The following is a 24,362-nucleotide window of genomic DNA, read 5'->3' as shown; positions in this document are numbered from 1 at the left end:
AGTGATATAATTTAATTCACTGTTCTGCGTGTCTGCTGATTATTAACTCCTCTGACTTGACCGGATGGTTTCGGTTTTGCTTTGTTTCTCTCGGCTTGTGTCTCAAGAAGACCTAGGGATCCTAAAGCTATCGAAATTCAATTGGAATAAAACTCAGCTTGATAATTTGTGAATTTCACATGCGCTGTTTGGTGAAGTCTAATGGTAAACCTGTCCCTACTGATTTACAGTCCTTATGCTAAGTAAACCAGCTGTCAGCTGTAGCGTCATATTTAGCTTAGTATAAACACAAGAGGGTTATTAATCTTCTCACCTAATGAAAGGAATTAAGGAAAGCAATTAAGTGCCAAATATAACTTTTAACTTTAGGGATCCTAAAGCTGTCTGAAGGAATACCAAAATAAAAACTCACCAAAGGCAGCCGGGATCACGACCACGCACGAAACACACACAAGACATGATAAAACCTTTGAAACCATAGCTGCTCTGATTTAGTGTAATGAGGAAATGAGTCGGGCTATACAGCAAGACAACTGTCTCAACATGTGGGTGTGTGTCTCACCCTGTAATAAATAACCCAACAGTATTCCTTTCTTCATGTGAATGCCTTGCCACTGGAAAATACATAAAAAAGTTTGCAGATTAACTCTAAATACTTCCAATACCTTGAAGGCCTGCATTTACTTTTACTTTATTTAATAAGGCAAGAAACACATGTTAATGTAGTTATCAAGCACAAAACATTATAAAAATGTGTGCTGGAATATTTTCACAATAGCAGTGATTTAACTTGTGAATCGAGCCTATATGGAACTAGCGGAAAGTAACTAAGGACACGCACTTGAGAATAATTTTAGATTACATTACCTTGTTGTTTCCATTCTTCATTCTCAAATTCAAACAGATTTGACATATAAAACATATGATGCGCTTGCCCCCAGCAAAAAAATTAAAACAGTAAAGTGCAACCTTTCCTATAAATGCATGAGTAATATTTCAGTAACATTACACAATAATTGAATTGCACTTTTACTTAATCTTTTACCTTGTAACAGTACTTTTACAGTGAGGGCACTAAAGCACCTTAATTCTTCATACACCATTAAGGACACATTTGAAAATGAAACCAGTTCAGTTCAGAAATGGGAAGTTCTCATGTCGCAGCCATAAATTTTGTTGTTTATTTTTCTTGTGCACCCACGCTTGCTCAGTTACTGGCCTCCTCCCAGTCTCCTTTGAGCCGTCCTGTCACATTTGAGCATTAAACACCAGTCTTCATGCATTAATACCCCCTCCACACCCTCATTTAAGGTCTTTCACTAAGAAGAGTTGGTACAGAATGAACATGTATTGAGGAAATATTAACATTCAAAGCGATAGCTTGGGTGGTCAGATTCCAAAGTGCGACAACGTCACAGAGATGAATCCCAAAGTTCATTGTTTTTGATGTCCGATTTTTGTCCCGATTTTTGTCCCGATTTTGACAGCTTGGGAAAATGGAAGAGAAAAGAGTGATAACCCACATTCATTGGTCATGAGGGGACAAATCTTCCTTACTGAACATTTGCCTAAGCTTCATGACAAAATGCATTTTTACTTCATATACCGTAATATACGATGTTCATACAGTTGACGTGCAGACCTATGAAGCAACAATCCCAGCTTGCTTCAGATTTAAAATGTGTCATGCCGTTCTCCTTCTGCTTTCATTATTTCATTATCATTAATTAAATAGAAATCTACCAACTCAGTACTCAGTCTGGCCATAACTGGCACCAGACTACAATGCAGCATGGTTTATTTTCCTTTTATTGAGTGTAAATGGTTGCCTGTCTCTCTGTGTTTCCCTCACTGACCAAAGACTTTTACACCATCACCACTGCACTATTGGACTACTCTGCACATGCTCACTTTATACAATCTGTTTGCACAGTACTATGTACCGAATATTGCACTCGTCTAGTAACTTAGATAGCCACTGCTTATTATTTATTTTTGCACTGTAAGTTGCTCACGTCATCTGTCTTTGCATCGCCTAATTTATCATCTGCCATCTCCTCTATTGTAAATTATGTTATGCTAGTTCCTGTTTATAGTCTAGTCGCATTTAACGAACAAATCCATCTGTATAATATGTTCATAGTACCTCACTCAATCGTTATGTATATCTTGCTCATTAACCTGTATATATGGCCTCACCTGTACATAGGTTCTGATCTGTAAATATTGTCCATATGCTGTAAAAACAACCTGTACCATGCTTATTTACCATAATATTTATGCCACGTGCACTTACTGCCTATTGCACTTCTGGTTAGATGCTAAACTGCATTTCGTTGCTCTGTACATGTACATGTGTAATGACAATAAAGTTGAATCTAATCTAATCTAATCTAATCTGTGTTAGCCCTGCGATGGACTGGCGACCTGTTCAGAATGTACCCTGCCTCCTGCCCAAAGACAGCTGGGAGAGGCTCCAGCCCCCCGCGACCCTCCAGGGGACAAGCAATTACAAAAAATGAAAGAATGAATGACGTGTTACCATATTGCATTCCAGTGTTGTTTTTGGCAGCCATTTTAGATTTAGTTTGAGTCTTAGTCTTTTGGACGAAAATGCTTATTAGTTTTAGTCACATTTTTGTCATTTCTATACGTGATGGTTTTAGTCTAGTTTTAGTCGACGAAAACTCAAAAAGGTTTTAGTCTAGTTTTAGTCAATTTTAGTTAAAAGAAAAAAAAGAAAGTATTTTCACCAATATCATATTGATGGATGGATATTAATTGTCATATTAATTGGTGCTACAGTGTTAAAAGCTCTATCCATCTTTGTTTTTATTTTTATCAAGAAAAACTGGTGCACTGCACCTTTACAAAAATAGCGCTGTCTCTTTAAGAAAGACGGTAGTCTTGAGTTGTTGAAGTTGTTCGTGGCTGTGGATGTGTGCCGCTGAACTGAGGGCATGTTGCAAATATAAAGTAAAAACAGGGGTGGAGCAGCAAATTTAAAAGTGGGGGGGTTCAAGGGGTAGTAGCACATGAGCACCGCAACCGCCTTTGGCACCTGTTTCAGTCTCTTTCTAGATTTTCTTCATCAGAATGCAAATAATATTGCATTTCCTGGACTTCCCTTCCTCATCCTACATAAAGAACTCAATGTTAATATTCCTGAACATGGAAGTGTTGAAATATTTTATGTAAACTTGATTTTGATGAAGAAACATTCATTTCTTTTGTCGTTCTTTTATCTGCTTTTTATTATTTCACATATATTTTCTTGTTCTAATCTGTTTTAACTATTCTTTCATCCTAGCCTTTATCGTACTCTATATTATTATTTTATTCCTCTTATTATTTAAGATTTTAATAGTTTTATTGCATTTCATTGTCTTCATTTCTATTCTTTTCTAGTTTCTGAGAGCAATAACAGGGATGAGTTGATGTAGGGGATTTTCTTCATTGAAAAGAAAGTCTTAAGCTCCAACAAATAGCTTTAAGTTACGTAAATGAACACCTATATGACATTAATGCAGCGAGTGACGGGTCGGGCTCGGCAGCTCCGTGTTAGCGTTTACTTTGCCGGGCGGCCGGGACTAGTGGGTTTGGTCAAATGACTGTGATTGGCTGGATGGCTGTCAATCAATCTAACTGTCGGGGGGACTGAGGTGCGCTCCATTTCAGTACGCTGGTACACTGCCAGGGCGGGCAAACGGTTTAATACCTTAGGAAAAAGTGGGGGGGATGAAATCAGCTTGTTGAAAAAGTGGGGGTGTTGCAACACCCCCATCCTCCACGGGTGTGACGCCCATGAGTAAAAATAAATAAAGATGAACGTTTGTCTTGCTGTTTGTTTTGGAGTTGCAACAGATAAATGTTTTAGACTAACATCTAAGAAAAATTTATTTCAGTGGCACGCGATCTACCCGTACTACCTTCGCGATCTACCGGTCGATCGTGATCGACGTAATGAGCACCCCTGCCATAGACCTTCTCGTCGTTTCTGACCACCAAGGCCCTTGCCGCTGCCACTAAGGTCCATCATTTAGTGTGACTGTGACGGCAGGCGTGTTGTGCAGGTGCAGAATGTGCACAGATGCTGGCGTGATGCCATGTGGTGGGCGTGACCAAACAAGGATAGGATGCAGCACCATTGCTGATACTTTTTAGCTTTTGACAGACAGTAGGCAGAAATGTCATGCATTTTGAACGTCTGACAGACCACCCACTAACATTTTCGTCCAGTCTCGTCTCGTCAACGACAGCTTACACACGTCTAGTCATGTTTTAGTCATTAAAGAGCCATGTTTAGCTCGTCAGTTTCGTTATCGTCATGAAAAAAGGGGCGTCAACGAAATAATTACGTCATCGTCATCGTTGACGAAAACAACACTGCTGTGGGCCCCTGATTCACTTTTTTTTCCTTTTTTTTTTTTTCAAAATAAAAGTAGGACAGAGGCAACCTCTGTTGGCAGGTTGAGCTATTACAGAGAAAAACACCTGAATCACTCATTAGTAGAGGTTTTTGTATTTTATAATCAAAACAACAGTACAAAAAACACAACAGTGGTAAAAAAAAAAATAAATACAAAAATAAAAAGAATACACATTTTTAGTATTTTGGCATCATTGTTTTAAATGCATTGTGAAACAGCGCATGCGTTTAATTACAGTTTCAGTGAGGAGCTTGCAGAAAGAAGATCACACTATTCATTATCTGTTCAATATTTATTGATGAATCGGAAATTGATAATAAAACTTAATAATAAAACGTCTTAATAATCACCATCCTGTCCATGCAAGTATTCAGCTTGATTTGATTTGTATAAAGAAGTGTGCATGTTGTTTTGGTTTTTCTGGCTCAAATAAGATAAGAAAAACCTTTATTCGTCCCATTCTTTTATGGTCATTTACCCACAAGAAGCAGCAGATTCCCCAAGGTTCCCAGTGCATCAACACAATGTACATTAATCCACACATTTCACAGTCACATAAGAATGTGAGTCAAGTTGCAGTGTGGCCTAGTAAGCAGCGATCCAGTTTAGGGGTTTGGTATATATGAAGGGTTGTATGGTGGCGATGCTAATTCATCAGAATGCGGTGGCGGTGCATAATGCTGGCTGGGAGGTTGGAGAGGGTACATCGGCTGCCATTGATCAAACGCAGCTGGAGGGTGACCTGGCCCGACTGAAAAGACAAAGAACAAATATTTTGTTTGATTTTGAGTTCTGCTTTTTAAATGATTTATTGATGTTTTAAAAGTCTATGCCTGTACAAGAGGTATCAAAAGAGGTGAACAAATCCAGTGCAAAGACTATCCTATCCTATCTGTGTCTCAGCAGATATGTAAGGGTGTCAACTAAATCTGCAGTGTGAAAATGTGGCTCATTGATGATTTTAAATTTGTAAAGAGAAAATGGCTGCTCGTCATTCATTTTTTCTTTTCCATTCTGGTTTGTTTCAACCTCATTTCTCAGGAATCACATTGTAGCTGACATTTCAGTCGCACAGAAATTCAAAGAATTTGATATTCTCCAACATCAGAGTCTCCGTATTTTGTACGGAGGATTGATTTCCATGTGGATCCAAGCAGTAAAACTGTAAGTCACATAACACAGAGAACAAATGAAAGGCCCTTTTACACGAGGAATCAGCTGATTTTAGACAGTAATGTCTAAGGCCTTAAAATCCCCCTGAAGTCAAATTTGATGCTTTTATAACATACTTAAGTCTTGCATGTCAACTATGCATCTCGTCCAACAATGAGATAAAAAAAAAAAATAATAATAGATTACTCATTGTGCACCAGGGGGCGTGTACTAACTTTGCATCCAATGAATGAGCCTGCTCAGGCCATCAGAGCTGACCAATCAGAACAGACTGAACTGTTTCTACAGGAAATGCAATGTTAAAAAAATAAGGACAACCCAGAATCTTTTTCACTCTCATTGCACACAAAGAAAGAGCACTGTGTTGATTTCAATTTCATGGTACCCCTTTCAAATACACAGCATGAATCACAATACATTACTGATTGGCTGAATCCTGTTTGGACTGCCCCAGGCACCTGGATGACTTCAGCCAAGCCTGCCAACTTTATCAGTCACTGTCTAGTCTTTCAGTTTTAAAATGCAATGGAAGAACTTACTAGATTCGAGGTATGAGGGTGGTGGTGCTGTGGGCATGACTGAGCCTGCATATACTGGCACTGACTGATATCCTGGGTGGAACTGCTGATATCCGGGTGGTGAAAAAGGCTGCTGGGGTGAGTGGACTACTGTGGTGGTGGCTACCACATCTGTAGGAAGTCAGAAATTTAGTTTAGCTTGAAAGCACACAATGACAAACAGTTGTGTGCTGGACAACACACTTGTTAAACAGTGATTTGTGATTGTAAAGCCCAAGATTCAATTGAAATAAAACTCACTGTGGACTTCACATGTGCTGTTTGGTGAAGTCTTATGGTAAACAAATCCTGGCAACCTGTTCGTACTGATTTACCGTCCTTATGCTAAGCTAAGTTAGCCAGCTACCGGCTGTAGCATCATATTTAGCTTAGCATAAACACATGCGAGTGCTATCAATCTTCTCATCTAATGAAAGCAATTAAGGAACACACTTAGGTGCCAAATATTTCTTTTAACTGTAATCACTGACATTCACATACAGTACATTACAGGATTTTAGAGTGTAGCTGTCACCACAAACTACACCGTGGCAGAAATCATGTCCTACTTCTGTGCCCTCGGTTGGGTCCATTTCGGCATTTCTTGTAGCACAAGCAGCAAGGGGCCACGCAGCAGATGATGAGCCCCACACACATAATGATGGGAATAATGGTCCCTGTGACAATTCCCGCAATCATAGCCGTGCTGGAATAGTTGTTTCCATAGTTAGGCTTGTAATTGTTGTTTCCATAGGTAGGCCTGTAAAAAAGAAAAAACAGATTAAATGATTGAAACAATTACACCTCTTCTTTATGTTTTATATGCAGTGACAGACATATATTTTTAAAATCTCTTTATCACGAACAGACAAACACAGGTGTAGATCTGGGGCACAAGGACCTTTTAGGACATTTTTTCTGATCTGCTTCGGTGAGGCGGTAACTTCTGTAGAAGCAGCAGTATTTTAGGTTGCAGCTTCCACAACAGAAGTCTCCACATGACTGACTATCATGGAAGTTACCATATGAATCATAGTAACTGCTGCAGTCTTCAGCTGCAAGACATAAAACACAGGGTCATTGTGAAAAGTGTTGAGGGCGAGTGATTAAAGCAGTAGAGTAGCCATTAACTGATGAGACACATAGATAGGACCATACGCCATATACACCATAACATGACAGTGATATAATTTAATTCACTGTTCTGCGTGTCTGCTGATTATTAACTGCTCTGACTTGTCCGGATGGTTTCGGTTTCGCTTTGTTTCTCTTGGCTTGTGTCTCAAGAAGACCTAGGGATCCTAAAGCTATCAAAATTCAATTGGAATAAAACTCAGCTTGATAATTTATGGACTTCACATGTGCTGTTTGGTGAAGTCTAATGGTAAACCTGTCCCTACTGATTTACACTCCTTATGCTAAGCTAAGTTAACCAGCTGTCAGCTGTAGCGTCATATTTAGCTTAGCATAAACACATGAGAGGGTTATTAATCTTCTCACCTAATGAATGCAATTAAGGAAAACAATTAAGTGCCAAATATAACTTTTAACTTTAGGGATCCTAAAGCTGTCTGAAGGAATAACAAAATAAAAACTCACCAAAGGCAGCCGGGATCACGACCACGCACGAAACACACACAAGACATGATAAAACGGTTGAAACCATAGCTGCTCTGATGTAGAGAAATGAGGAAATGATTCAGGCTATACAGCGAGACAACTGTCTCAACCCGTGTGTGTGTGTCCCACCCTGTAACAAGTAACCCAACAGCATTCCTTTCTTCATGTGAAGGCCTTGCCACTGGAAAATACATAAAAAAGTTTGCAGATTAACTCTAAATACTGCCAATACCTCGAAGGCCTGCATTTACTTTTACTTTATTTAATAAGGCAAGAAACACATGTTAATGTAGTTATCAAGCACAAAACATTATAAACATGTGTGCTGGAATATTTTCACAATGGCAGTGATTTAACTTGTGAATCGAGCCTATATGGAACTAGCGGAAAGTAACTAAGGACACGCACTTGAGAATAACTTTAGATTACATTACCTTGTTGTTTCCATTCTTCATTCTCAAATTCAAACAGATCTGACATAGAAAACATATGATGCGCTTGCCCCCAGCGAAAAACTAAAACAGTAAAGTGCAACCTAAATGCATGAGTAATATTTCAGTAATATTACACAATAATTGAATTGCACTTTTACTTAATCTTTTACCTTGTAACAGTACTTTTACAGTGAGGGCACTAAAGCACCTTAATTCTTCCACATTCAAAGCAATAGCTTGGGTGGTCAGATTCCGAAGAGCGACGACGTTTCAGAGATGAATCCGAAAGTCCATCGGATGAAAGCAGTGACAGCTGAGGACGGGCCGATTGTGACAGCTTGGGAAAATGGAAGAGAAAAGGAAATAGAGCGATAACCCACATTCATTGGTCGTGAGGAGACATATATTCCTTACTGAACGTTTGCCTAAGCTTCATGACAAAATGCATTTTTACTTCATATACCGTAACACACGATGTTCATACAGTTGACGTGCAGACCTATGAAGCAACAATCCCAGCTTGCTTCAGATTTAAAATGTGTCATGCCGTTCTCCTTCTGCTTTCATTATTTCATTATCATTAATTAAATAGAAATCTACCAACTCAGTACTCAGTCTGGCCATAACTGGCACCAGACTACAATGCAGCATAGTTCATTTTCTTTTTACTGAGTGTAAATGGTTGCCTGTGTTAGCCCTGCGATGGACTGGCGACCTGTTCAGAATGTACCCTGCCTCCTGCCCAAAGACAGCTGGGATAGGCTCCAGCCCCCCGCGACCCTCCAGGGGACAAGCAATTACAAAAGATGAATTAATGAATGATGTGTTACCATATTGCGTTTCCATTTAATGTTGCAAAGAAAAGAGAAGTACATTTGTGATATTGTTTTAAGAACAATTGTATTCACTCACTTGACGAACTTGTTTGTTTTTTTAACATGTTCCTTTGCTCACAGTGCTCTTTTGTTTCCGTCCCCTATTATGCCTCCGAGCTGTCACGTATACCCTTAAAAGAAATACACCATCCCCTCCATTGCTGAAAATCCAGTAACCAATAATTGGGAGAAACAGAAAATATATGTTTTATTAAACTCTGCAAAAATAAGTGGTGTTTTTGTTGTTTTGTTTTTTACAAAATGGTTGAGCAACAGAACAAGAATAAATGGCTGTATGTTTTTTTTTTTTCCTGAAGAATATATATATATATATATATATGTAAAAAAAAATTGTCCACACAAGAGTCAAGACCGGCCAAAGGACTGAATTCACATGCAGAACACGACTATAAAGGCAAGTCTACAACAAAGTATCTTACTTTTACCACAAATAAAGTTAGGTCAGTCAGTAGAAGTAAGAAACTGTTACAAACATAATGTGACATCTCAAATCTCAGATTGTAAAACAAGTCCCAGCATAGATGTGTCCGACTCAGTGAAATATATCTGCTACTATGTTCCACTGTCACAACAACCAAAACCTAAACAAAGAAAAGCAAACAATGTCCAACATGGTGGCTCAAAAGATCAATGCCTGGTTTATCACATGAGTTGTGACTGTATCTCACCATTCAACTTGGTCACGAGTAAAAGGCCACTTTTGTACATCTGTTTTTCAAGTAATTTCAGTCACCAGAAAACAGAACTGATGGCTGTCTTTTCACAGAAAGAAACACGACAAATGACACAACACTGAAGGTAAAAAGCACAACATGCAGTTTGTGTTGTAAAAAAAGGTGGTAGCCTTCACGATGACAGTAAAAGTGACACTAAACACTTGTGAGTAAACAGATTAAAAATGAATGTGGCTGAGAAGGCACAACTGTTTCTTGCTTTTTTTTTTATGTTTCCCGTTTTTTTTTTTTTTTTGCGGAATCGGCTGTGAATGTTCGGTTGCTGGAAAAGAATCTCCTTTGGTTAATTAATCTGAGGCTAACTGTTGCACTTCAGCTCAGGCACGCATGGAAGATGAGCAAATGAAAACAACCCGAGCAATAAAGAAGAAATGTCTCTCATGTACATAAACACACACAAACAAAAAGTGTGAAGTAACCCTTCCGTGGCTGCGAAGCTTACTTTTCTGAACGGACACATTAGAGGGTTAAAAGAAGACCTTGTGACCATCTGAACGTCAGTACTCGACTTACAAGCAGATGAAGCCTTTCCAGCGTAAAACCCTCCAGTGAGGGACACACGGCTTTTGCAGCAACAGAGAAAAAGAGTATGAGTACTTGGGAGAAACAAAATAGGGTTCAATTTGGTCTGCGATAATCTGATGATGGCCACGAACAATGAACTATTTCTGCACTCGGAGTCTCACTGCACTCACTGAAGGTGTCTTAAGAGGTCAGGTAGTCTTGACTGGTGGACAGAAAAGGCAGGTATTCAGGCACGAGGCTGAAAAGTAACAAAGCACTTAATCTATGAAATCAGACTCAGCGGTGTGATGATTAATCTTCCGAAATGACCAAAATGAAGCCACCAAGACTGCAACAATATCAAGACACATATGGATATTTAAAGTCCATGCAATACGAGCCCAAAAGTGTCAACATTTTCACTTGACGACTGTTCAATAGAACAGATACACGATCACTGTCATAACATTCCCATATTTAACCACCAAACCACATGAATCAAGATGTGTCTTGTTCAAAGTACAGATTTCCAGTCCTGGAGCAGGTTGGCACAGGTTGGTCCACTATCCGGTCATGGATGAACATATTCTGGGTTGTATGCAGGCTGGCTCATGAAGTCTCTGTTTGCGAGTGGAGCGTTGGGCTGTGGCTGGAGGGCAGGGGGCTGCAGAGGGTACGCTGGCTGGCCGGGGCTGAACGCGGCCTGGCTGTAAGGCATCGGGTGGGGAGAGTAGCCAGGGCCAACTAGAAACGGACAGACACATGGAATGAGGTTGAAAAGGGCTGCAAATGTTTCAACATAAACCACAACTGCAGTTCTGTAATACGAACAAATGGTTCCTTTACTATTTTACACATGCAACCCAACTGTGTGTGACGTGTGTGTGTCATGACTTGGGGAAATGATGCACATTTTTAAACAAGCTCTGAAGTCTCTCGCATATGCTATGCTGTTTGAAGCAGTGCCAGAAAATCTTCAGTAATACAAAGGTAAAGACTTAAAGGGGTCCTAGAACACATTTTTTGACCATTAGGAATTGATCTTTGAGCCTAAATAATGGCATATGTAAATTTGTGGGGCTGAAAACGCCCCAGGAGCACTGCTAGAGAGCCTAATACAAGGTCATAAATAAGCCCTGCAATGAAACAGTTTGTTTTTCCCGCCCACTCAGCAAGTTCATGAATAATGAAATGAGCTGCGTGCTGATTGGCCAGTTTACCCAAAGGCTGATTGGCCCACATATCCTGAAAGCTGATTGGCCTAATCCACTGGGCTGAAGCTAGAGCCAAAGCCGGCTTGATACTTTTTTTTTTTTTTTTTTTTTTAAATATATTTTTTGGGGGCTTTTTGTTGCCTTTATTATAGAGATAGCTGAAGATAGACAGGAAAGGGGGCAGAGAGAGAGGGGATAACACGCAGCAAAAAGCCACAGGTCGGACTCGAACCCTAGGCTGCTGCAACAAGGACTCATCCTCGGCACATGGGTCGCCAGCTCTACCCACTGAGCTATCCCGGCGACACAGCCGGCTTGATACTGTCCGAGGTTGGAGAAACACTCCGGGGTGAAGTGGGCAGAACAAACTACCAACCTCGGGTTGAAGCTCTGTGGAACGCGGTTGTAAATGAACATCAACCATTCCCGCTGACAGTTGAGTTCTTGGGGAAGTCTGTGTAGAGTCTTGACCTGCCCCAAACATCCTGGAACATTACACGCATAGTCCGACATACCGTATCCCTCTTGTCAGAAACTGCGGTTAGCTGTCGCTGGGACTAGCTAGCTAACGCCTCCGCCCTTACAGTGGGCTGGAACATGCAAATGAGAGAGGGTGTATCCAAAAGGGCTGGGCGCCTATTACGTAATATCGGAGCTCCGTTCAGATTTGCCCATTTCAACACGGCCGTTTCTAGTTTTGAATTTGCATACGAAAGCAGGCTGGAGAAGGCGGTGAAGTTTTTGGTGTGGTCCTTAGACACCACTCGGAGCCTAAATTCAACAGGAACAACGTAAATGTGGTTTTGATTCTAGGACCCCTTTAAGATTAGGCAACTTAAATCCATTACATTTTTTTAATGATGGAATCAAGTATTCATATTGAATCATTTTATTTGTTAAATATTGTTTAGATTTACTCATTATTTAGTTAGTTAACAGCATCAGTGGGCTGGTCAAATCATTGGCATGTATCAAGCAGAGGAAAGGAGATTGCAGAAACTACTAAAATTGGGTTAAGAACTGTCCAATGCATTATTAAAAACTGGAAGGATAGTAGCGAACCATTGTCATCTAGGAAGAAATGTGGTCAGAAAAAAATCCTGACTGATTGTGATTGGCGATCACTTAAACGTTTGGTGAAATCAAATCGAAGAAAGACAGCAGTAGAACTCAGGGCTATGTTTGACAGTGAAAGTAAGAGCATTACCACACGTACAATGTGAAGGGATGGGTGCATCACTTCATCTGACTCTCTACTTACCCTGATGCACCCATCCCTTCACATTGTACGTGTGGTAATGGTCTTACTTTCACTGTCATGCCTAGTGTCTACTGTAACTCTAATCCTAACCCTAAGCCTGTGGGGGCAGTGCTATGATCTGGGGTTGCTGCAGTTGGTCAGGTCTAGGTTCAGCAACATTATGTGCCCAAAGAATGAGGTCAGCTGACTACCTGAATATACTGAATGACCAGGTTATTCCATCAATGGATTTTTTTCTTCCCTTATGGCACGGGCATATTCCAAGATGACAATGACAGGATTCAACCAGCTTAAATTGTGACAATCTTTGGGATGTACTGGAGAAGGCTATGCACAGTGGCCAGACTCTCCCATCATCAATACAAAAATCTTGGTAAAAAATTAATAAATCTCGTAACATTATCGAAACACCACCAGATAATAACATACGCCCTCACTCACTGGACCACAAATAGATAGCTTTAAGTACAAGTGTGAAGTTAACCAAGATGCACCGAGTACACATTATACATCCACTCAGACCACACTTGGAGGTGGTCTGGACCACTTGTGACCACATTCTTGTAGTAATGTGAACACACCGTGCCTCCTTAACACATTGACAGACCACCTACTCAGCCGACTTTTGCATGAGTTTTCCCCATTCATTTACAAAAAACACACAACTGCTATTTAGAATAATCGTTTGAAAAGTAAATAGCACCGTGTCTTTTCACTAGTAGCGAGAACTTTTTAATATATTCTGTCCATGTAGATGTTAACTAAATAAATAATAAATTAATCTAAACAAGAATTAACAAATTAAACTACTGAATACAAAAACAATATATATCAGCATGTGGTGAGATGAAGAGTGACCGTAGTTCCTCAATAATCTGTGACGTTTTTATTTACTTTTACCTCCAGTTATTAGCTTTGTGTGAGTTTCTAAAAAATAACTATCGTGAGGGAGGGAGACAAATTAATAAATAAAAACTTTACGCGTGCGCTTTCCGTGAGTGACAGAGACTTTACAGCTTGGTCCACAATTTGTATCAAGACCCCATATCAAGTGATGACTGATGATGCATATGGAGACACATTTTGAAATGTTGGTAGCGTTAATGTCCACACTCACTGTGTGGGAGAGAAACATTTTAAGAGCAGGAAACAGGCTCGGCCTGTGCATTTGCATGTAAAAACAGATTCATATTTACTTTGCCTGCTTGCTCATTTATGCATGACAGTATAATTTCCTTCCAAGAGGAAATTATATTACAGGTCGAAATACACTGCCTGGCCAAAAAAAAAACCTGGATTTAACTAAGCAAATAGGTACGACCCTTCTATTGGATAATTACTGCATGGGCGATTATCTTTCAGCTGGAAACAACTTATTCAACCCCAACTGATGCAATGAGTAGCTTCTCATTTCTTAAACAACCATGTTGAAAGAAGGGTCAACTCATTTGCATGCATTAAGCAGAGAAAACATCTAAGGAGATTGTAGAAACTACTAAAATTAGGTTAAGAATTTAAGAATTTTTTCTTCCCTGATGGCACGGGCATATTCCAAGATGACTATGGCAGGATTCATTGGGCTCAAATTGTGAAAGAGTGGTTCAGGGAGCATGAGACATCATTTTCACAGTTTCACAGTCTAGACCTTAACCCCACTGAGAGTCTTTGGGATGTGCTGGAGAAAGCTTTGTGTGTGTGACCTTTTTTTATTTTGGTGGCGACTTTTGTTTTGGCCAGGCAGTGCAATATTCTGCCTATTTGAACTGAATAAGACCACTTTCAAAGAGGACAAAAGACAATTATTGTGCCTGTCATTTTCAACATTGCTAGTGTTAAAATCCACACTCACTGGCTTCCTGATATGTTGGTGGAGGTCCTGCTGACATCTGTCCGTGGTGAGATTGCACTGGCACAGGCTGGTAAGCTGGATACTGGCCCCACTGATAAGACTGGGGGGGTCCAGGCGCTGCAGTCGGCTGCTGGGGGTACTGCTGGGGGTACTGCGGGGGGACATTGGTGACCACTGTGGTGTGGGTGGTGGTGGCTATCACCGCTGTAAGAAAACAAAACATGGAAGCAGATAAAGAATACAGCATATGTAAACTAGACCGTTTTAATCTCAGTTTCAGATAAAATGGAGAAGCACATCTGTGGGAGGAATAGTTCAGCAACGAAATACAGAGAGTATGCCACCAAGTTAACAAGCATTTATTTTTACCACAAACAGAAACTAAGAATTACACTTGAATCGCACCGCATTACAACATCAAAAAAAAAGAGAAGTCCTGACTTTAGAAAGAAGTGATTTCTTTGTTCCACACGTATGCGCCAAGACCACAATTTCCTTTTTTATCTGAATGTACAAAGTCAACAAGTCACTTGAATTCCTGCATGGCTGTCATCATTTTATACCTACTGCATGATGATACAGGAACTCAGCAGTGTGAGAGCAATCTAAATATCGATGTTGTTGTTTTTCTAAACAAAGGCTTTCAGCCCTGATAAGTTTCATTTCTGGAGTGAGTGGAGTCTCATATTCTCAGCTGCCACAGAAGATAAGAGGTTGCGCATATATTAACCAATTCATATATAGTTATTATCTTCTTATACAAACTAATCAGGTTACAAAAAAATGAAAAGAGAAAGCAAACCAAACTATCAAAGATTTGGAAATAGAGGAAGATGCTCTTTTGAGTTAAGAAACATAGACTATCATTTACCATCTTCATGTCTCTGATTTAGCTTCCCAGAACTGACTTTATCACAAGATGTCTCTTGCCACGCTGACGTCAAATGTATATAAATAGAATCAAGCTGACACCCCTGCAGGGGGCTTCAAGTTTTAACCCACGAATAAGTTAAGTCAAACTCTAAGACAGCAATGTTTAAAAAAAAAGAAAGAAAAAAAAACTCTGGGAAAAAAAGTGTGTGTATGTGTGCACGTCAGTCACTACCCCAGTCTATTTTTATGTGGCGGTGGTGGTAGAGTGGGAGTCATGACCACTTCCCGTAAATGACGTTGGAGGGCCTTGAATTCCCCGCCCCCCTCCGTGGTTGTCAAGGAAACAATGAGTCACACGAGGTGGAGCTCTGACATTCCTGGATTTGATCCCAGTGTTGTTCCCAACAGCCTGATTCGAGGAAGCCACGCTGCCTTACTTACTGGTGTCTTACAGCCTGTCTCTGCCAGCACACTGCCTTATATCTAACGACAATGCTTTCCTCATAGACCATCCATATAAAATGTACATATGCAGAAATGTAGACCGGAGGGACTAAAACTAAAAACAGGTCCATAATAACTCTCTCTTTTATAAACTCTTTTTTCGAAATTTCAAAAAAGAAAAACAGATTAGTAGCTTCTTGTTATCAGAAAACTTTGATTTTATAACGTGAAAAACATTAAATGTGTAAAAAAAGATTCTTGTTATAAAATGAGTTTGCATGTTGTAATATTCCTGTAATAACATGGAAAATCTACGTTATAACATACTAAAACATCTTAAGCATGCCCTTCCATTCTATTCTACACAGTAAAATCAATGTTTTATTTTTATGAATGATGGAACAGGTAACTTTATATAAGACCTTACAGTACACTTATGATGGTCTCGTGAGGACACACCTAACATTTATCAGAATGCATTGAGGGGTTTATTTCAACTTTGGGAGTTTCGGTGAATCCTGCATGTGCACGCAAGCCTCATAAACGAAGAAAGAATGTTCATGTGTGAGGCCAGCTGTCTTAGTTCATGATGCAAACTCTGAGCAATGAAGGAAATTTGGTGGGCAGATGCTAAAGAGGAATTTGTTGGATTTTGTAATGCTCTGGACCTGAGGTGTAGGCAGAACTGTTAAACTGTTTGCAAACTCCGCAAGCTGAGCCTAATTTCAGATGATTTTTGAGGAGTCACTCTTACTAATGGGAAACTTTAACACAAATATCGACTGAGTTTGACTCTCACATCTTTTCTCAGAAACTGCACAGCAACCATCCAGAAGTGGAAGTGGTCACAGTCACGCAACAACAGCGTCTCTACCCGTCATGTCTGGTGTTCAGAGGTACACCACAGGGACATACGTAGGATGAACAACAATAATTGAGTTGATATTCAACTAAAGGAACGTGGGAGACAACGCAACACTGTGGCTGAGATCTGACCCATAAAAACCCATGAAACATAGGATTATATAAAGCTACATGCAGAAAACATCATTTGATATAAATGTGGCTGAATTCATAGCACTTAAAGTTAGCAGCGGTATCTTTCAAGCAAGGGAAAATGCTCCTGCATCCTAGTTTGAACTCCGAAAAGCAATTAGCTCCTATATTCTCATAGGAGTCATCAAGTCATCAACCTAAGAGGTTTGCTGTTTACCACAAAGGATCACTAAAAAACGAGACATTGTGCAGCATTCCAGACAAACACAAATGTCAACTTACTCTTCGTTTCAGACAGAGTTTACATAGCCTTTGCACGTTACAGCGATTTTGCAACATCAGATCAGTTTGTGGGCTGACTCTCAATGTCTATGTTATTAGTAAGAGCGAACCACTCAGTGCAGTAATGAAAGTCATGTGGTGGGTGGGCCGATAGTCCTCAAATGAGTCCCCTGACCTTCTGCTTCAACAAATACTCCAAAACAGTGGAAACCAAGAGTCTGACTTCTTTTAAAGAAAGGAAAAACAAAAATCAGACTCTGGATGTCTCTGTAGGTTGAGATGTTCTCAACAGGCAGCAGTTCAAATACGTGTTGCTTATGAGTGGTGTGCAGGAAACCTACATGTGTGCAGCACCATGTTGCAGCTGCGTGCACCAACAAGCTGCCAATATGTTAAGACAGTTGTCTGTTAACATCCTCATTGTTACACTCTGGCACAGTCAGTCTGAACTTGACAATCTGAACACAACACCTAACTAATACTAGTACATGATCACTGACAAAGGTTTTAAATTATTTACAAACTATTGGATCACAGCAATGTATTGAAAGCCACATGAATTTAGCAGTGAATAATGCAGCGAAAAGAATTAGGCATCTCGAATCATAAAATATATTAAGTTTGGGATTTAAAGAAAATCTGGCAGTGCTGAGTGTAGTTACTGTAAAGGATTTGGGTAGGAGCAGGCGTAGGTGCTCAATACTGTAACTTACAGCGATGGTTCCTTGTTTACATGAGGTGGTATGAGTTACTACCTGCTAGTTCATCTATTGACTGAGATTGGTATTTAATCTTCTTTTTATCATGTTTTTTTCTGACAAGATGGCATCTATCTAAGAATGGCATCTATCTAAGAATGTCTCCATACAAAGGACTGATCTTATCTCAGTAGATTGTATTGCTACCAGAAGTAGGTGATATGGATATAACATGATCTCAGTCTACATCTAGTAAACGTGACTACATGAAAAAACTATAGAAAAACACAAAACAACCATATTTGTTCTGGGGTATAAACACTGATGCAATTAAAATCTTCTGACTATATTTCTGTTTATGCGTTAACCTGCTGTTCAGGTAAATCCACGATGTAAAAAATAGATAAATAAAATAGAAGGACAGATAGGCAGTAATATAAACTAGATGTGAATCTTGTTAGCAATAGTAATAGTTATCATGGTGTTATTAAAAACACCTGAAGGAACACTTCAAAATCTTTTTGTCAGCTGATTCCGTTTCTGCAAGATATACGGAAGGACTGAACTGATTAAGAAATTGACAACACTGTTGCCGAAAGAAAAGCAATGCGTGTCATCATGAGTAGTGTGCTTGGAGTCATGGTTCAGAAGGTTTTCAGTACGCAGAAAACTAATCAAATCAAGCATAACTTTAAATGTTAGTATTACACACAAAATAAATAACGTAAAAAAGGTCCAAAAAAGGGACAAGCACATTGCCAAAGATGCAATTTCATACCGAATAAGTTGCACGGAATAAAACGTACACTAAATGTGCTACACTTGTTAGCCAGTTAATAGTGTTGCACAGTGAACAGAGCAGTTGCATGTAATGGCAGCAGGGAAGCAAATTAAAACTTATTCTGTAGTGTGTCTGTAAATTGCCTTCCAGGCTTGCAAAGGCTAATCCCGCTAGCATGCTACAGGACGACAACTGGGGCACTGCCAAATCATTGGGTGGAGCTCCTGCTCTCGACTTTTTGTTCTGGGAGATCAAGTATGTAGACGTAAATATATTTAGGACAGCAATGGTTTGGCTCACAGGGTGTACAAAACTGTGGAAAATTCATATTGAAGAACACCGAATGGTATGGAACAAATACATGTACCACCTCACTCCTACTAGTTATTGAGATGATTATACGCTTTAAGGCTGTTACAGACTTGGCGAAAAATTGGTTCTCACACCTAAGGCTGCGAGAACAACATGATGTCATTTTTGTTCTCGCAGCCCTTGTTTGGGAGTTCTCGACACAGCAAGGAGACAGAACTTTTTTTCTCTCACAACTATTCTGTGATTGGTCTGGAATTGGAGTGCGTGTAGTTAATGTGGCAAAGCTAGGAAGGACTAGCTTCCTAAAAAAAAAAAGCTATGAGGACTTCCCTGGAGTTTTGAGTTGAGCATTTGAGTTTCTCATGAAGTATAAATGACCTGGCCAGAACGAACTTTGTTCTTGTGCTAACCTCAAGAACAAGAACAAATTTCTCACTTCTCGGAGTATGTAACAAGCTTTACACTCACCCACATCATGACACATAATGATTTAAGTTTGAAAAGATCATAACAAATGAGACAACAATCTCTTGAAACAAGGTAGTCAACCTCTTGTCCAATCAAGTAACTGACAGGTCTGTATCTTGAAGCATTACCAACAACAACAGAAGGCATGAACTGTTGGCGGTGGACTACTTACGTGATGGCTTGCAGCACATCTTATAACATAAGCAACAGGGGCAGACAAAGCAGGCGATGAAGATGAAGAAAGATGTGCATACGATTGGCAGGATTACGGTCAATATATCGAAATCTGGTAAAGAAACAGAAAAAAATATGCAAAACGTTACTGAAGTTGTTATTATTTTAATGGTACTTAACAGTAAACTTAAAGCTAAACGTCACAGTCTGAGATCTGATCTTATGCCACTTTAAATACCAGTTTCACAAACTTATCTGTCAATATATGAAAGTTTGATGGTAAGCCCATATAATTCCTAATGACATGGTTAATTGAATTACTTGCATAAGTAGAGAATTGTGGATGACTGATTAACCAATTAAACTGAACACTTGGCAACTACAGTATGAGACAGCAAGCTTTCTATAAACAGCAGCTGTATGGGCTGTATGTTTGATGGTGCAATCTCAGCTACAGTTTTAAAAAGTCATCTCTCCACAAGCAGCAAACACTCTTCTTGTATGTCTTTTAAGACTTTTCAAGGTCAGCAGATGAATCCTACATTGGTGTGTAAACTAATTTGGTTTTCTGAGTGTTGGCAAAAACGTAGATGACGACTTCTGGTACATGTTGTGGCTGGTTTACATCTAAATTTACAGCTGGTGGTCATGCACAGGAAGATACCACTTCCTGTTTCTTGTCTGAACAATCACAGTGGCACCAGTGAAAATTATGGTTTCACAACGACAAAGATAGAGATTCAAAATTGTCTTTGGTTCCCACCGTCTAAAACAAAACACAATACATTTAGAAGCAATTTATTATTAATCACAGATGAATTCAGAAGAACATACCAATCATCTTGTCTCAGAAATCCACGAGCTACTGTGAATGACGTTTCTGGAAAGAATGGTAGAAAAAAAACTTGGTAGGCCCAACGGTCCTGGTCCCCCTCTGTAACAAAGCGGAGACAGAAAAGATCAAGACAGGAAACATCAGAACTGAAACCACTGAAGACAAAGTGGTGGTCTAAATGTCAGAGCTCGGAAAAGAATAAGAGGACACACATCTCAACAAGCCTGGACTTACAACATTAAACAGACCACCCCTATTTAAACACAGTTGCCAGTTTATTAGGGACCAGTGGCGGCTGGTGAATTTTGTATTAGGGGGGGCGCAAAGTTTGTAAATCAAACCCCTGTAGGGGGGTCTGGGGGCATCCTCCCCCAGTAGATTTTTTTTGTGATTTTCACGTACAAACTAAGCATTCTGGTGCATTCTGACAAAATAATAAAGACAAAATAGAACATCTCCTTACAAAGACAAATGGGGCCATGGAACTAAGTTTTAACTTAATTTATTTGCCTTGTAAAATCCAGCAAGTTTAAAAGTGCTAATACATCAAACATTTTAATCGCATATAAATATTTGACCTGAGAACAGTGAGAAGTTATTTTTTCATATGGATTTTTAGTATACCATTGAATAATGACTGAAATTTCCCATCCAAGGGGCCAACCAAAGAGGTTTCATCAGCTTCTTCGTTCATGTTCACTGTGGTTTGTTGTTGTCTGAAGTAATGACGCTAGTTGGTGCTCCAGTATAATCGGTCCGCCGAAACTCATCCAGCGAGAAACGTTCCACGGTGCAAAAATAAGTGTGATTAAAATGCGTAAAAAATGATTAACCCGTTATTTTTGTGTAATTAATTAATCTTAATTAACAAGTTAAAGTCCCGGCCCTAGTTTTATGTCCTTCATCCCCGTTGTAGTCCATAACATCTCTGTCCCGGGACTTTGAAACAGCACGCAGTGGAAACAAAAAAAGCCGTTTAGCATACACGTTTGAGGTGAAGCTCCTTGTGTATGTCCTCCCACGATCAGTAGCCTGCTGCGAAATGTTTAAGTCCGGACAGTCGGGTCCCAACTCCTTCACCCTTTTCTTCTCCACAGCCGACCGACGAAAAAATGGAGTTTATTTAAGTGAAATAATTGAGTTTTCCTTAAGTCTCCGCTATTAACGTTAGCCATCTTGTCTCTTAGAACGAGTTACAGCTGTGGCGCGAATGCTTCCTGATGGACGTGATTGATTGATGAATTGTTCAATCAAGCAGCCATCTCTTTGCTCAGTTACGTATGACGCAAGCGCGTTAGGGCGAGCCCCAAATCCTCATTGAAAATGCATTGAAGGCTCATTTTCCGAAAAAAAAAGTTTTAACATGAGAGTCAATGAGAGAAGCTGGGGCGATTTTCCACGTTGATGAATTCGCCCAGAGAGGCGGGACCATTTGAAACGCGACTTGAACCTGACGATTCTGATTGGACAATGACAGATATTATGTCTAGAACACTGAAAACTACTTTTGCTGTGATAGAATTTGTAAAAAAAAAAATCCTCTTTCTCCCAGCTGGTAGGGCGTCGCCCAAATCGCCCCTATACACCATCCGCCCCTGTTAGGGACACTTAGCTAATGCAAATTAAGTCTTAAAAAATGACACAGCAGTCCTGCCACAAATCCCACCCACATCAAATAACAGCCAGGCCGTGTCTGGACCACTTTAGAGGTGTTATGGTGGATGTGTGATGCGGACATTATAGGAACTCATTAATATTAATAAGCGTGAAGTAAAAACTCAAACAAAGGCAGTATTTGTTTCATGGAGTCTACATTACATGTTAAAAGCAGCTCATACTTACAAGACTATATGGATTTATTTATTTTTTTGTCTTTAAAAAGAAGACACTGATGCTTATATTTAACTTAACCAGAGAATGACTGATGACACCTATAACATATGATCATTTCAAATACCAAGACAATGACTAGCTGGTCAAACGTCGGACAAAGCATAAAAAGAGCGTCCGCTTGGTCCCCAGTTAGCTAGCTAAGACAAACGTCACAATATTAAGACTGAAAAAGAAACGGCAACTTTAACAGACGACCAAGCTATCGACAGCAAAGGACACATTAGCTGACATCGCCCTAAAATGTGGTCTGTTTGTTTGAGTCCCCGGTTTGACGCTAACCTCACTGGTCTCGCGTGTCGACCTTAAGGCTAGATTAGCTAACGTTAAGACACGCCGTAAAGTGAACCAGGAACAGACAAAAAAAGAGCTTTAAAAAGCAAACCTACCAAATACAGGAGGGGACAGGGTCACACAAGCCAACACAGCAACACGGGAGAGGCCCGGATGGCTAGTCCAAGAATCCCGGATTGGGTCAGGAAACAGGAATCTCCTCCGCCAGTGCTTGAGGAGGAGGTCTGGTCTGGTGTGGTCGGGTGGACCTGAACAACGGGGGCTGCTGCGAAGATCGTCTATGCACGAAGCCGCCTCACTCAGTCGAAGCTCCGCCCACCTGCAGGGTAAACTGTATGAAATGGTAAGTTTTATCTCAAAACAGAAGCCCGTTTCCATGTTTACTTCAGACAAATTGCCTTGTTAATGAAGGAAAAACGTTTGGTGTATTTATTTATATAGTTTGCTCAACCTTATTTACACCTAGATTCCAATGTATTCGGCACACTTAGCTAAACAAGTATTACACTTGTTTATACATATATATGCATTACTGTAAAATACTAACCCTAACCCTGTCACCTTTATCAAATAATGTTTCGTTTTGTCTGGAGGCTGTATTTTGAAATGCTGTTAACTTGTGTTGCATATGTGATTCTAATAAAATAATAGCAGACATGCTCCCTTGTTACAGGAGGAGAAAATACACCCCCTTGTCCGTTCATTAGGTACACTGGTAAAAATGAATGCAATCCACTATAGCAGTTCTGCACTGAATCATTCTCAATGCGTGTTGCAATGTTCAGTTTATGTTGAAACCGTGTGAGAAAGGTGGTAATTTAACTGCATGATCATTTTGGAGGAAGCAGTTTGTGGTGCTGTTAAACTGTGACGAATTAAACATAAAAGTGTTTCTGTTATTTAGTCTAGCAATACAATTTAATAAACAGTAAACCAACTGGCTCCAAAATGAAAGCATGGTTGCATCAGTAGCTTTCTTGGTTATTTTATTATTAGAACATATTAATTTTCACCAGTGTACCTAATGAGGACAGACATATTGACTTGTTACAGAAAGGTAATTATAAGAATATAAATTGATGGCTGCACTAGTCCTACTTTTGTGGCTGCTAGTTCACTGTGATTGCCGGGACACTTGCTATAACTGAATCAGTCAATTATTACACCTGTATTTGGGTCGTAGCCACTGACTGTGTAGCCAAAAGGCCAGCCCTGTAGAGAAGATTTTACCAAATACTGTAAAGGTCTCAAGTGACCAGTAGATGGCAGCAAACCACCATGGTACTTTATGCAGCGGTTTCATCGTGATAGGCTCTGTAATCACAGGACAGGAAATAAACCTTACAGATCAAACACACAAACCATTGTTATTTGCATTCTTCAGTCTGGAGACACTCTTTTGACATACAGGAAATTCTGATTTGCTCATTTCTTTTTTGGTCAGGTACAACATATAAAACCCATGTATAGCAAGCTTAAGATAAGTGTCTCGCTATTTATTTAATCACAAAAGCATGTGTGATAATTCCTAAACAAGTGACAACATTTGAATATGAGGACATACTTAGGTAAAAGCATGCAGTATAAGCAAAGTCACAGTCATTGTACTATAAAAGATGAAATTATAATGGACATTTACAGAA

At 39.7% G+C, this 24,362-nt stretch overlaps 2 protein-coding genes across 2 annotated transcripts; both read right to left on the bottom strand.

Annotated features, from left to right (window-relative positions):
* Positions 1 to 4,486: 4,486 nt before the first annotated feature.
* On the bottom strand, positions 4,487 to 8,070 carry LOC311487363 (protein shisa-5-like). Its single transcript, XM_084543618.1, has 5 exons — positions 7,760 to 8,070; positions 7,062 to 7,215; positions 6,730 to 6,920; positions 6,143 to 6,292; positions 4,487 to 5,181 (listed from the first exon to the last, which is right to left on the bottom strand). Exons 1-5 carry the CDS (start codon positions 7,824 to 7,826, stop codon positions 5,036 to 5,038), a joined length of 708 nt encoding a protein of 235 aa, XP_084399744.1. The 5' UTR covers positions 7,827 to 8,070; the 3' UTR covers positions 4,487 to 5,035.
* A 1,214-nt stretch (positions 8,071 to 9,284) lies between these two features.
* LOC311487052 (uncharacterized protein) lies at positions 9,285 to 23,144 on the bottom strand. The gene is made up of 5 exons (XM_084543151.1): positions 22,815 to 23,144; positions 20,535 to 20,634; positions 19,699 to 19,812; positions 14,673 to 14,876; positions 9,285 to 11,092 (listed from the first exon to the last, which is right to left on the bottom strand). Exons 2-5 carry the CDS (start codon positions 20,539 to 20,541, stop codon positions 10,920 to 10,922), a joined length of 498 nt encoding a protein of 165 aa, XP_084399277.1. The 5' UTR covers positions 20,542 to 20,634; positions 22,815 to 23,144; the 3' UTR covers positions 9,285 to 10,919.
* Positions 23,145 to 24,362: the final 1,218 nt, after the last annotated feature.

This window comes from Chelon labrosus (genome assembly GCF_963514085.1).
Source record: "Chelon labrosus genome assembly, chromosome: 4".
Classification (NCBI taxonomy): domain Eukaryota; kingdom Metazoa; phylum Chordata; class Actinopteri; order Mugiliformes; family Mugilidae; genus Chelon; species Chelon labrosus.
Note: the sequence above shows the minus strand (reverse complement) of the source record. Positions and strands in the feature narration are given on the sequence as shown.

Excerpts from the sequence above, each read along its gene's own strand:
- LOC311487363 (XM_084543618.1), bottom strand. The coding sequence starts at position 7,826 with ATGGTTTCAACCGTTTTATCATGTCTTGTGTGTGTTTCGTGCGTGGTC. Across the intron at positions 7,216-7,759 it reads CGTGATCCCGGCTGCCTTTG|CTGAAGACTGCAGCAGTTAC; the intron begins GTGAGTTTTTAT and ends TATGTCTTGCAG. Across the intron at positions 6,921-7,061 it reads CAGAAAAAATGTCCTAAAAG|GCCTACCTATGGAAACAACA; the intron begins GTCCTTGTGCCC and ends TCTTTTTTACAG.
- LOC311487052 (XM_084543151.1), bottom strand. Across the intron at positions 14,877-19,698 it reads GATGTGCTGCAAGCCATCAC|CGGTGATAGCCACCACCACC; the intron begins GTAAGTAGTCCA and ends GTTTTCTTACAG. Across the intron at positions 11,093-14,672 it reads ACCAACATATCAGGAAGCCA|TTGGCCCTGGCTACTCTCCC; the intron begins GTGAGTGTGGAT and ends GTCCGTTTCTAG.